General features: G+C 52.3%; 1 protein-coding gene across 1 annotated transcript in view; it reads right to left on the bottom strand.

Moving 5' to 3' along the window:
• Positions 1-14,821, bottom strand: part of LOC119965065 — a 111,987-nt gene that overhangs the window by 1,466 nt on the left and 95,700 nt on the right. The window contains exon 16 of the mRNA XM_038795317.1: positions 11,048-11,141. Coding sequence (XP_038651245.1) covers positions 11,048-11,141 — 94 coding nt within the window. The remainder of the gene's footprint in view (positions 1-11,047; positions 11,142-14,821) is intronic.

Genomic DNA, 14,821 nt, shown 5'->3' with positions numbered 1-14,821 from the left:
TTATGGCCTAGAATGCACTGCCTTAAAAGGTGTTGACTCACTAAAAGAGCACCAAATTAGTCCCACTCTGTTGCTCTTTCATATATTGCTGCCATTTTATTTTTCCTTTTCAACTATATATTCCATTCCCCCTGGAAAGTTCCTATTGAATCTACTTTCACCATGTGGTGAATTATACTGTATTGTAATTCACACTGTATTGCATTGCATTATATTATGTCCTTGTGGGCTCTGTATGTGAGGCGTTGCGCGGCTCTGCCCATAGAGGGAGATGAGGAGCTTGTACAGGGCTTCACCCTTGGCTCCGCCCATGGCCCCTCCCACTACCGGAAGTATAAAGTGCTGCAGCCGTAAGCCTGCTCTCAGTTCCTCTGGTCGCAGGCAGGCTCAGTTGTAAGACTATTAAAACCACTGTTTACTTCCAATCGTGTCTCTAGTGAATTGATGGTCACATCAATTTAATAGTCTTAGAAAACTTGAAGAAAACTACTATGGAATCAGCCCTAAACCTGACCGACTAGAACTCGACCCGCAGGCTGCAGAGGCGAAGGAAATCTTCCTACACTGGCTTCGATGTTTCAAGGCCTACCTGGCTGAATCAAGCACATCCGAGACTACAGAGGAGCAGAAACTCAGCCTACTGCATGCACGGGTGAGCCATCGTATCTCTACGCAACTCAATTGTACCACCTCATATACTGAGGCTCTAGCTATGCTCGACCGACTGTACGTGCGGCCGATTAACGAGGTCTACGCACGGCACATTTTCACGACCCGCCGCCAGCACTCCGCAGAGTTGCTAGAAGACTTTCTGCGTGATTTAAAAGCCTTTGCTCAGGACTGTAATTTTCAGGCTGTAACAGCCTCCCAGCATATGGAACTCGCTGTACGTGAAGTATACGTTGCAGGGCTCAGGTCCAACTATGTGCGCCAGCGATTGCTTGAAAAAGGGGCCCAGAACTTGGAGGACACTGTAGAATTAGCCACGACTATGGAGGTCGCGTTCCACAGTTTTAACTCATTCCCCGCGGTCCAAGCGACCCCATCGTGGGCCCCCGGCCAGCGACTGCCCCAGGCCTGTGCCGCGCGGCCACCCACCCACTATGGAGTATTGGCATGCCATTTTTGTGGGCAGCCCCAACACCCACGGCAGCACTGCCCGGCCCACAACGCGACCTGCAGCAGATGCGGTCGCGAAGGACACTATGCCCGAGTATGTCTGGCAAGATCGAAAATTCCAAACTCCCCCGCAGCCCAGAACACTCGCCTCCCAAACTTACAGGCCCACAGGCCCCGTAATGCTGCAGCGTGTCTGCCGACTTCGCCTCCACCCGACATGTGCGACTCATGGGGGCCGCCATCTTGGCAACCCTCCTCCACGCGGCCGGCCATGTGCGAGTCATGGGGGCCGCCATCTTGGACGCCATCTTCTTCACCACCCGCCACGTGCGATCAACGGGGGCCGCCATCTTGGCCATCAACTGAACCTCACCTCAACAACTACGACCTCAGCGGACAGTCATCACGGGGCCACTCCAGCACAGCTGATCGAGCCGCCGACTACCCGCAACTCAACGCAGTCACGTTGGATCAGTTGCATCTGACGCACCTCCAGAGCTCGATGATGTCCGTTAAAATCAACGGGTACAGTACACCTTGCCTCTTCGACTCTGGGAGCACCAAGAGCTTCGTACATCCTGACTTGGTAAGACACTGTTTGCTCCCTATCTTCCCTGCACGGCAAACTATCTCCCTCGCCTCGGGCTCACACTCAGTCCACATACAAGGGCGCACCATCACAACCCTAACGATTCAGGGTGCCAGCTACTCTAATTTCCAGCTGTACGTACACCCCGACCTCTGCGCCCCACTCTTACTTGGACTCGATTTCCAATGTAACTTCAAGAGCCTCACACTCAGCTTCAGTGGACCCCTACCTCCACTCACTATCTGCAGTCTAGCGACACTAAGAATCGACCCCCCCCACTCTTCGCTAACCTCACCTCAAACTGCAAACCCGTAGCCACTCGCAGCAGGCGGTATAGCCTGCAGGACAGGCTATTTATTAGAGCCGAAGTCCAGCAGCTCCTACACGAGGGAATCATAGAGGCCAGTAACAGTCCCTGGAGAGCTCAGGTGGTGATCGTCAAGACCGGGGAAAAGTTCCGAATGGTGGTTGATTATAGCCAAACCATTAACCCGTTCACGCACCTCGATGCGTACCCCCTCCCCAGAATTGCAGACATGGTTAATCAGATCGCCCAGTACCGCATATTCTCCACGGTGGATCTGAAGTCTGCTTATCACCAGCTCCCAATCCGCCCGGAGGACCGCCACTACATGAGGCAGATGGCCGTCTCTTCCATTTCCTCCGGGTCCCCTTTGGCGTCACGAATGGGGTTTTGGTGTTCCAACGAACAATGGACCGAATTGTGGACCAGTAAGAGCTGCAGGCCACGTTTCCATACTTGGACAATGTCACCATCTGCGGCCATGATCAGCAGGATCATGACGCCAACTTCCACCGATTTCTCCAAACCGCCCAGAAACTCAACCTCACCTGTAATATGGAGAAATGCGTTTTCCGCACTACCAGACTAGCCATCCTCGGCTACGTCGTGGAAAACGGAGTCCTGGGCCCCGACCCCGGACCTCTTACAACTCCCTCTCCCTCATTGTCCCAGGGCCCTCAAGAGGTGCCTGGGATTTTTCTCTTATTATGCCCAATGGGTCCCACAGTATGCGGACAAAGCCCGACAAACTATTTAAGGCCACACTCTTTCCTCTGTCAGCTGAGGCCCGCTAGGCCTTCAACTGCATCAAGGAGGACATCGCCAAAGCCGCCATGCGGGCGGTGGATGAATCCGTTTCTTTCCAGGTAGAGAGCGATGCCTCAGAGGTAGCTCTCGCAGCCACTCTGAATCAGGCAGGGAGACCAGTCGCCTTCTTCTCCCGAACCCTCTCCGCTTCAGAACTTCGACACTCCTCAGTCGAAAAGGAAGCTCAAGCCATTGTGAAAGCCGTACGGCTCTGGAGGCACTACCTCGCAGGTAGGAGGTTTACCCTCATCACCGACCAAAGATCGGTTGCCTTCATGTTTGACAACTCGCAAAGGGGCAAAATTAAAAATGATAAAATCTTGCGGTGGAGGATCGAACTCTCCACCTATAATTACGATATCATATATCGACCGGGGAAGCTCAACGAGCCCCCAGATGCCCTGTCCCGCGGCACATGCACCAGCACGCAAGACGACCCGCCTGAAGGCTATCCACAATGACCTCTGCCACCCGGGGGTCACCCGGCTCGCCCACTACGTCAAAGCCTGAAATCTGCCTTTCTCCACCGAGGAGGTCAAAGCCATCACCAGGGATTGCCCGATCTGCGCGGAGTGCAAACCGCACTTCTATAGACCAGACAAGGCCCACCTGGTAAAGGCATTCCGGCCCTTTGAACGCCTGAGCATCGATTTCAAAGGGCCACTCCCCTCGACCAATCGAAATGTGTACTTTTTGAACGTCATCGATGAGTTCTCCCGCTTCCCCTTTGCCATCCCATGCCCCGATATGACCTCCCACACAGTCATCAGAGCCCTGCACAGTGTCTTCACCCTGCTCGGTTTCCCCAGCCACGTACACAGCGACAGGGGTTTGTCCTTCATAAGCGACGAGCTGTGTCAGTATGTGCTCGACAAGGGCATCGCCTCGAGCAGGACTACCAGCTACAACCCCAGGGGTAATGGGCAGGTGGAGAGGGAGAACGCGACGGTCTGGAAGACCGTCCTACTGACCCTCCGGTCCAGAAGTCTCCCGACCTCTCAATGGCAGTAGGTCCTTCCCGACGCGCTCCATGCAATTAGGTCCCTCCTATGCACCTCCACCAACCAGACCCCTCACGAACGACTATTTGTTTTCTCTAGGGGCACTACCACGGGGGCTTCGCTCCCATCCTGGTTGAGGACACCGGGCCCGGTTCTCCTCCGGAAGCACGTCCGGACACAGAAAACAGACCCGCTAGTGGAGAGAGTGCTACTGCTTCATTCAAACCCCCAATACGCCTTCATTGAATACCCCGACGGCCGTCAGGACACCGTTTCCCTCCTGGACCTGGTGCCTGCAGGATCCAACTCCACCACCACCACTGCTGAGGTACCCCTCACACTACACCCCACCCGACCCCCCACGCCCTGCGCCCCCGCGCCTATAGGTTCCCTGCCCATGCTCAGCGCCCCCTCCCCTGTAGGTTTCCTGTCCCCCCCGTCGCACCAGTCAGGTATGAAGCTCGGACCAAAACACCCCCGGAGTCGGCCCGCATACCCACACCGATCGTCACCACCCAGCCACTCGAGGAGACTGCAACCCCGGTGCTCCGCCGATCCCAAAGGACGACTCGGCCACCGGACCGGCTCAACGTGTAGACCCGTCACCCCCGCCGGACTTAATTTTTTTAACAAGGGGTGAATGTGGTGAATTATACTGTATTGTAATTCACACTGTATTGCATTGCATTATATTATGTCCTTGTAGGCTCTGTCTGTGAGCCGTTGCGTGGCTCTGCCCATAGACGGAGATGAGGAGCTTGTACAGTGCTCCACCCATGGCTCCGCCCATGGCTCCACCCATGGCCCCTCCCAGTACTGGAAGTATAAAGTGCTGCATCCGCAAGCCTGCTCTCAGTTCCTCTGGTCGCAGGCAGGCTCAGTTGTAAGACTATTAAAACAACTGTTTACTTCCAATCGTATCTCGAGTGAATTGATGGTCACATCACACCACCCATTCAGGGAGTTCATTTTGGAACATAACTCTTTAAATAACCCCTCCTTACTTTGAATATCTCTATCCAATTTTGCCTTAATCCTCTTTTGCCCTTAAAAGATCTATCCCAACTTCCCGAAAGAGAAAATGCTGGAAAATCTCAGCAGGTCTAGCAGCATTAGTAGGGAGAGAAAAGTGCTAACGTTTCGAGTTCTTTGACTCTCAATCAAAGCTAACAGACAGAGAAAGTGGGAAATATTTATACTGTGGAGTGAGAATGAAAGATGAGTCATAGCCACAGAACCCCAGGGAAACCGGGTGCTAACGACCACAGATACCAAGGGGAAAGAGTGTTCATGGCAGTCGCCAGAGAGGACAAAAGATGTGAAAGGTCAAACAGCAGGGAAACTAACATCAGAGGATGAACTGTAGATGTGAGGGGAGGGGAAGGGGGAAGCAAAGAGGAGAAAGGTGGATAAGATTGGGGGGGGAATTAAATGTATATTAAGAAAGAGTTCCTACCTCCACCCGCTGTAATGAAGCAGCTGTGGGGTGAGCACCAGAGAGTGTCCCAGGAGACTCTTCACTAAAGTGCCCAACCGAGGTGAGTGTCTCTGGGATGGTGGGGGGCGTTGGAGACAGCTGTGACGGGAAGTCACTGTCAACCTCCGACCCGAGCTCCAGTGGAACGCTCCTTAACCTGGAATGAGTGTTTTAGGCCTGGGATGTTAAGCATGGAAGAGGTAAAGGGGCAGATGTTACACCTTCTGCGATTGCATGGGAAGGTGCCATGAGTGATGGGAGAGGTACTGGGTATGGTGGAGGAGTGGACTAGATTGTCTCGGAGGGAATGGTCTCTGCGGAATGCTGACAGAGGAAGTGAAGGGAAGATGTGTTTGGTGGTGGCATTTGGGCCTGTCAGGGCGGGGGGGGGGGGGGGGGGGGGGGGGGGGGGGGGGGAGAACGGGATGACACATGTGTGCTGCACTACAGGGCGCAGTTCCTGTGTTGGCAGTGACAGCGGATGCAGGACCAAGACAACCCGCTCTGTGATGAGCTCTGGTGCTCTGCATCATATGGCGATGTCTGACTTCCATCCATGACAGCACTTTCCACCATCTACCTGGGTGATCCTTGCATGTGAGCTGGCCACTCCATCACATGGTCCCATTGGATCCCTGGGGTGACAGCCGGAGCAGGGGTGGCATGAAGGGTGGGTAGCCTGGGCCACCCGCAATGTCCAGCTATTCCCCTCCCCACAGCCCATCTCCAGCCAGCGCACCTGTCACACCCATCAGATGGAGCACCAAGGCAAGTTGTAACAGTGGTAACAGGTGTTTATCGTGTGCAAATATATACAGATTTCTGCCCTCGCCCCATAACTAAACTGTGCCCTGTACCCATGCCAACTTAACTAGTGTCTATCTTTCTGGCTTTACGGGCCCTAACGCTATGTCTAGATGGGACCCCAGATGGTACAGTAGGATTGGAGGCGGCCTCCTGTGATTCCTGCCCTGTGACCTGGGTCCCCGTGGGCAGGCGTCTTTATGGGCAACAGTGCATGGATGGACCCAGCTGCTGCTCGGGTGTCCCAAGGAACATGGTGCTGCCCTCTCCACCCACTGCCCACCAGATATACCAGGGACAGGAAGGTGGGAGGGCAGTCTGAGGTTCTGCATTGTTCCCGCACTTCCCATACGGGAGTCACCAGCACGGACCCATCACCTCCTCCTCCCTCGGGGTGCCCGATGGGCCCCGGGCTATTCAATGGGACCGGGGTGTGAGCAGAGCCATCCACTCAGGCTCCCCCACCACCTGAAGCTACCAGTCCTGGAGGCCCACTCTGATATTGACCAGGGTCCGCACGCTGGTGGCTATGGAGCACAGGGATTGGACCATCTCCGTCTGGGACTGCGCCACATCACACTATGACTGTGCTACCACCTTCTGGGTTTGTGTCACAGCAGCCATTGACTGCGCCATCTCCCTCTGGACTGGGCCACCTCCCTCTGTGTCTGTGCCATGTTGGCCAGCGCCTGGGCAATGCCACCGATGTTTCCAGCCATGAACTGCTGCGGCGGGGCCACGCTCAGGAGCGCCGTGCGATTTCCAGGTGGCCCTGGCACATGGTTGCCTGTGAGGCGGCAACCCTGAACTGGGCCTCAGCCAGTGCCCGCACAGAATTCCCCAGACCTTGGACATGCTGATCCATAGCCTAAATTGTCACCCCCCAATGCCTCCACCACTGACAACAGCACGCATGGTCGGCACCACCTCCTGCTTCTGCATGCAGTTGGACTCCTCCAACTGCACCTACAGGTGCTGGATGCTCGCCAACAACCCCTCAAGTAGTCCCTGGCTCTGCAACTGCATCTTCACAATCATTGGGACTGCCCATTCCAGAATCCCAAAGCCCGTCTGGACGGCAGCTAATCCCTGGGGTCGGCCTGCCCTTCGACCGTCCGCTCCACTCAGGAGTTCCTACCTCCACCTGCTGTAACGAAGCAGCTGTGGGGTGAGCACCAGAGTGTCCCAGGAGACTCTTCACTAAAGTGCCCAACCGAGGATAGTGTCTCTGGGATGGTGGGGGGTGTTGGAGACAGCTGTGACGGGAAGTCACTGTCAACCTCCGACCCGAGCTCCGGGGTCCCCTGAGTTTCGGGCAGAGGACTGGTGTTCGAGATGCTCTCATCGCTGCTCGATTCATGGGGGGGGAGGGGGAGGGGGGGGCTAACTCTGACCCTAGCCTGGGCCGGGGGAAAACAGAAGGGCACGTCCCATCTCCAGCTGCTCCTGCAGGACAAGATGTATGATTAGACCACAGACCGGGGACTGGTGGGTGTGAGCCTGTGGGTGGCGGTGGGGGGTAGTGAGGGTGGGGTGAGGGTGGTGTTGGGGAGGGGGGTTGACACACGTGTCATGGAGAACCGCACCTCAGCAGGGTCTCATTTCCTCGTCCGCGGCTGAACTCCACCCCAGCAACCTCTCTTTCCTCCGGGCCGCCAACCACGTCCAGGGCTCTCTGCTCTGCCATGGTTAGGGGCTGCAGGTTTGGCGGTCCCCCTCCTGTCCTGGTAGCACAGTGGGTCGCACTATTGCTTCTCAGCTCCAGGGTCCCAGGTTCGATTTCCAGCTTGGGTCACTGTCTGTGCGGAGTCTGTACTTTCTCTCTCTGTCTGCGTGGGTTAACTCCGGGTGCTCCGGTTTCCTCCTACGGTCAAAAGACGTGTAGGTTAGGTGGATTGGCCATGCTAAATTGCCCTTAGTGTCCAAAAAATGTTGGGTGGGGTTACTAGATGACAGGGTATAGCGGGGAGGTGTGGACTTAAGTAGGGTGCTCTTTCCAAGGGCCGGTGCAGACTCGATGGGCCGAATGGCCTCCTTCTGCACTGTAAATTCTATGAATTCTATGACATTCTCCCACTCCCGGCGGTTGTGGCCAGCCTTCTCCTGCGGGGGGCGGGATCCAAAAACGATAGTGTTAGACAGCCAGGGGTGGGAAGCTGGCCTCAGTGGCCAGGGCACCCTGCCATGGTGGCCGGTACGGGTGCCGGCATGTGGTGCAGGGTGGGGGTTCGGCCGTCCTCCAGATGGGGGAGTGTCGGGTTATGGGTGTGTGGGACAAGGGTTAGTGCCAGGCGCATAGTGCTGCATACTCACCCTGGCCACCCTGAAGAGGTTGTGCAATTTGTTCTGGCAGGACGGTGTTGTCCACGGCGCTCACGGCATCTACCACCAATGCCCAGGCCTGGCGAATGGTGGCGGCTGGCAGCCTCCTTCCCGGACCCGGGTGCAGGGTCATCCGCCCCTCCTCCACAGCGTCCAGGAGGGTCTCAAGGTCTGCGTCTGTGAACCGTAGTGCCGCTCTCCTGACTGCCATGTAGTTGGCTGGGATGGGGTGTGTGGGGAGTGAAGTGTGTTTATGCGGCTCCAGCTTGTCAGCTTCTCGAGTGTCAATCATGAATCCTGGGAATCAGGCACCGTTTCTCATTGGAATCGATTGTGTTCCACGTGACGTGAGTCGGTCCAGATGCAGCGCCAGTTTTGCTGTCGTGGAAGTCCACGAATCCTACGTCGGCGTCAACGCTTAGTCTCAGAAATGGAGAATGCCGCCCCAATTCTTTCAGCTCAGAGTTTACAGATACAAATCCAAGGAAACTTGATAAATTAATTATGGCAAGGCTGTCATCACATCGCTTGCACACAAGAATTCAATTGATCATTATGTTGCTGCCGCCCATACATGTCTGGATAACAGGTTGGGAGTATGAGTACCACAGCACAGGCATATCTTTATCTTACTCATGTCTAGCGCTTAGTAGATAAGTAGAAACAAATACGTGCTTGCCGATATGATAATAATATGTACGTGCCCTGATTATGATTGGTAATTATACTCTTATATAATGCATTATGTAATCCTCATTATTAGTGGTGAGTGGACATAGATAACTGTTAACCAAATGTATTCTTTTGATTGGTGAATGTTAATTATGTGGGAGATACACAAAAGTATAATTGCTCTGTGTCTTCAATGATCGGGGAGCGAGCAAGCCACCTAGTGGATGTATAGCTCCCTGCTATAGCTGGAAGTTCTTGAACTGAAACTCTTAAGTGTCGTCTGGTCAGTTTGGGAGTGAGGAACACTTTAGTCGAATAAGTGTGAAACTCCCGCAACACTGTGCCCTGTTTCAGATTGTATCATTTTGTTTATATTGCCTCTTCGCATACCTCATTTCAAAATGTGTAACATTGCACTCCATTAAATTTTATCTGTCCATTTCACCAGTCCTCCTGAGTTCTGCTGCTATCCTCTTCACTGTTTAAGGACATTTTGGCTTTGGAGGGAGTGCAACGAATGTTTACAAGAATTATACCTTCAGGGGTTAAGTATGAGGAGACATTAAAAATTAGGCCTAATTTATCTTGAATTTAGAAGGTTAAAGGGTGATTGATTGAAGTCTTCAAGTTGCGGGCATTAATATGTATGAAAAACTGCAACAGTCCCAATACCAACCCCAGGGGCTAACGATTAAATACTTGGATCCAGTCTCAAATGTATATCCATGTTGCCAAGACCTACACTTTTAATTCCAGGGGCTTCAATTTTGTTAATACAATATTCACAGCATTCACAGTCAAAAGATGTGCGGGTTAGGTGGATTGGCCATGCTAAATTGCCCGTAGTGTCCTAATAAAAGTAAGGTTAAGGGGGGGTTGTTGGGTTACGGGTATAGGGTGGATACGTGGGTTTGAGTAGGGTGATCATGGCTCGGCACAACATTGAGGGCCGAAGGGCCTGTTCTGTGCTGTACTGTTAAAAAAAAAAATTGCAATATATTATTTCATCAAAGGACTTAGTCTTCAATTCAGCAGATGTGATTTGCCTTTAATAAACCTATGTTGTCTTTAGTTTATTAGCCCATATGACCCAATAGCTAATAACGAATCACATCTCAGATTATTGTCTCCAGAAGTGTCCTCATCACCTGTTTTGAGTAGTCAACTGGTTTATCTCTCTGCCATTTTGTTAAACTCCCTGACTAAAAATTCCCTTGCATCACCTGAGAGTGCTTGATGAGATAGTGACGAGGGACTTACACTCTACATAACCAATTCCCTAATCAAGTCTGCCTCATTACACATCACCAAATCCAGAATTGCCTTTTTCCCTAGTAGGCTCTGTCACAAGCTGCTCCAAAAAAACATCTCTTAGACATTCCACAAATTCAATTTCTTGGGATCCACTCCCAACTTGATTTTCCTAGTCCATCTGCATATTGAAGTCCCCCATGATTATTGTAATATTGCCTTTTTTACATGCCTTTTCTATCTCCTGATTTATTTTCTGCCCCACCCCCACATCCTGACTACTGCTAGGGGGCCTGTACATAACTCCCAACAGGGTCTTTTTACCGTTGCGGTTCCTCAACTCTACCCATAGAGATTCTATGCCTTCTGATCCTATATCGCTCCTTGCTATTGATTTAACTTAATTCCTTACTAACAATGCAACCCAGCCCCCTTTGCCCATCTGCCTGTCCTTTCGATAGGACACATATCCTTGGATATTTAGATCCCAGCCCTGATTCCCTTGCAGCCACGTCTCTGTGATGCCCACAACATTGTACCGGCCAATTTCAATGTGCGTAACAAGCTCATTTGCCTTGTTCCGTATACTGCACGCATTCAGGTACAGCACCCTCAATCCTGACACCCTCACAGCTGAGCAGAAAATACACACAAATAAGTCAAAGGAGGGGAAAATACCTGTCTTGAAAGGGCTAACTTACTTGCATCCTTTCAGGAATGTGGATGATGGAACGAATTGAATCAGTGTGTCCAATGTTTCTCTGCACTTGTACAAATGATTCGGGGTCATAAACCCTGAGGAAATATTTATAAATATAAAAGATAATTAAACAGAAAAGAAACTGTAATGCCATAAAAAGGATTGCCTTCAGAGAATTTGGCTCTGTTGTGGGAAGACGAATGATTAGGATCTATTAACAATAATCGATTAGGACCGTCAGCACTTATTCTAAAAGATTTTGAATCTACATAGTGTAGTACAGTATACTGAAGTAATTTTCATGAAGATGTCAGCTAAAATAGAACATAGAACATTACAGCGCAGTACGGGCCCTTCGGCCCTCGATGTTGCGCCGACCTGTGAAACCATCTGAAGCCTATCGAACCTACACTATTCCATTTTCATTCATATCTATCCAGTGACCACTTAAATGCCCTTAAAGTTGGCGAGTCTACTACTGTTGCAGGCAGGGCGTTCCACACCCCTACTACTCTCTGAGTAAAGAAACTGCCTCTGACATCTGTCCTATATCTACCACCCCTCAATTTAAAGCTATGTCCCCTCGTGTTGGTCATCACCATCCGAGGAAAAAGACTCTCACTGTCCATCCTATCTAACCCTCTGACTATCTTATATGTCTCTATTAAGTCACCTCTCAGCCTTCTCCTCTCTAATGTAAACAACCTCAAGTCCCTGAGCCTTTCCTCGTAAGACCTTCCCTCCATACCAGGCAACATCCTAGTAAATCTCCTCTGAACCCTTTCCAAAGCTTCCACATCCTTCCTATAATGTGGTGACCAGAACTGCACGCAGTACTCCAGGAGCGGCCGCACCAGAGTTATGTACAGCTGCAGCATGACCTTGTGGCTCCGAAACTCAATCCCCCTGCTGATAAAGGCTAGCACACCATATGCCTTCTTAACAGCCCTATTAACCTGGGTAGCAACTTTCAGGGATTTATGTACCTGGATGCCGAGATCTCTCTGTTCATCTACACTACCAAGAATCTTGCCATTAGCCCAGTACTCTGCATTCCTGTTACTCCTTCCAAAGTGAACCACCTCACACTTTTCCGCATTAAACTCCATCTGCCACCTCTCAGCCCAGCTCTGCAGCCAGCGCCGGCTCTAGGGTTGCTGGCGCCCCGGGTCGGGGGGGGGGGGGGTCGGGGCCGAGGCCGAGGGGGGGGCGGGGCCGAGGCCGAGGGGAGGGCGGGGCCAGGCCGAGGGGGGGGCGAGGGGGGGGGCGGGGCCGAGGCAGAGGGGGCCGAGGAGGGGGGGGGCGGTGTGGGGGGGGGCGGTGTGGGGTGGCCGAGGAGGGGCGGACCCGAGGGGGGGCGGGGCCGAGGAGGGGTGGACCCGAGGGGGGCGGGGGGGCGGGGCCGAGGAGAGGCGGACCCGAGGGGGGCAGGGGGGCGAACACACGGGGGGGCGGACGGACGCGGGGGGCGGGCGGACGCGGGGGGCGGGCGGACCCGAGGGCGGGGCGGGGGGGCGGACCCGAGGGCGGGGGGGGCGGACCCGAGGGGGGCGGGGGGGGGGACCGAGCGGGTGGGGGCGGACCGAGCCGAGGTGCCGCCCTGGGGACTGGCGACCACCGCGCATGCGCTGGTTGGCACCGGACCAACTGCGCATGCGCGGGACCCGAGTCTGGCGCCCCCGAGCACATGGCGCCCCGGGCAACAGCCCGAGTTGCCGGTGCCTTGAGCCGGCCCTGTCTGCAGCTTATCTATGTCCCTCTGTAACCAGGGTAGCATGGTGGTTAGCATAAATGCTTCACAGCTCCAGGGTCCCAGGTTCGATTCCCGGCTGGGTCACTGTCTGTGTGGAGTCTGCACGTCCTCCCCCTGTGTGTGTGGGTTTCCTCCGGGTGCTCCGGTTTCCTCCCACAGTCCAAAGATGTGCGGGTTAGGTGGATTGGCCATGCTAAATTGCCCGTAGTGTCCTAATAAATGTAAGGTTAAGGGGGAAGTTGTTGGGTTACGGGTATAGGGTGGATATGTGGGTTTGAGTAGGGTGATCATGGCTCGGCACAACATTGAGGGCCGAAGGGCCTGTTCTGTGCTGTACTGTTCTATGTTCTATAACATCCTTCAGCACTATCCACAACTCCACCGACCTTTGTGTCATCTGCAAATTTACTAACCCATCCTTCTACACCCGCTTCCAGGTCATTTATAAAAATGACAAACAGCAGTGGCCCCAAAACAGATCCTTGTGGTACACCACTAGTAACTGAACTCCAGGATGAACATTTGCCATCAACCACCACCCTCTGTCTTCTTTCAGCTAGCCAATTACTGATCCAAATCGCTAAATCACCTTCAATCCCATACTTCCGTATTTTCTGCAATAGCCTACCATGGGGAACATTGTCAAACACCTTACTGAAATCCATATACACCACATCAACCGCTTTACCCTCATACACCTGTTTGGCCACCTTCTCAAAAATCTCAATAATGTTTGTGAGGCATGACCTATCCTTCACAAAACCGTGTTGAGTATCGCTAATCAACTTGTTCTTTTCAAGATGATTATAAAACCTCTCTCTTATAACCATTTCCAACATTTTACCCACAACCGAAGTAAGGCTCACAGGTCTATAATTATCAGGGTTGTCGCTACTCCCCTTCTTGAACAAGGGGACAACATTTGCTATCCTTCAGTCTTCCGGCACTATTCCTGTCGACAAAGACGACATAAAGATCAAGGACAAAGGCTCTGCAATCTCCTCCCTGGCTTCCCAGAGAATCGTAGGATAAATCCCATCTGGCCGAGGGGACTTATCTATTTTTACACTTTCCAAAATTGCTAACACCTCCTCCTTGTGAACCTCAATCCAAAAGCACCATCTACAGCAGTCGCTATAAGGGTCAAGCATGTTTCAGTTCCAGTGACCTTATCAGCTTGTTCTGAAATATAATCTATAACAGTCAGCACAAAAAGTTAAGATACATGTTTTTCTAGCTTAGGTATATTTTGGAAAAATGTGTCCCAAAGCACCTTGCAGTCAATAAAATAATTTTGATGTGCAGTCATTGCTGTAATATTGAAAATGCAGCAGCCAAATGTACACAGCAAGATCCCGCAAACAGCAATGAAGGAATGACCAGAGAATCAGTTTGTTTTTGTGTAATATTAATTGAGGGAGAAATATTGGCCAGGACACCAGGGATAGCTCCCCTGGTCGTCTTCTAAATAGTGCCGTGGAATTTTTAATGTCCAATTGAACGAGCAGACAGAGCTTTGGTTTTAAACCGCATACGAGAGATGAAAAGAAAGACCTGTATTTATGGAGCACTTTTCATGACCTCTGAATGTCCAAAGGAGCCTTAAAGCCATGGAAGTAATTTTTTTGAAGGACATTGCTGTAATGCAGGAAATGCAACTGCAAGTTTGCACACAGGAAAATCACACAGAGAGCAATGATAATGGTCAGTCAACCTGTTTTAATTATATTCAGTGAGGGATAAATATTGACCAGGGCACTAGTGGAGGGGTGCAGTAGAGTGGGGGGGGGGGGGGGGGGGGGGGGGGGGGGGATGTGTGTGGAGGGAGTAGGAGATAGGCCCCCAGTTCTTCAACATAGTTAAATGGAACCTTTTAGAGCCACCAGATAGAGTGGATGGGATCTCGGTTTAACATCTTATCTGAAAGGCAATGCCTCCAACCGTGTCGGCCTAGTTTTTTGTGCTTAAGACTCTGGAATAGTAAATGAACCCACAAGCTAACTTCCTCTCTGATACCTTGCT

Source organism: Scyliorhinus canicula, chromosome 4 (genome assembly GCF_902713615.1).
Source record: "Scyliorhinus canicula chromosome 4, sScyCan1.1, whole genome shotgun sequence".
In the NCBI taxonomy this organism is placed as follows: Eukaryota; Metazoa; Chordata; class Chondrichthyes; order Carcharhiniformes; family Scyliorhinidae; genus Scyliorhinus; species Scyliorhinus canicula.
Note: the sequence above shows the minus strand (reverse complement) of the source record. Positions and strands in the feature narration are given on the sequence as shown.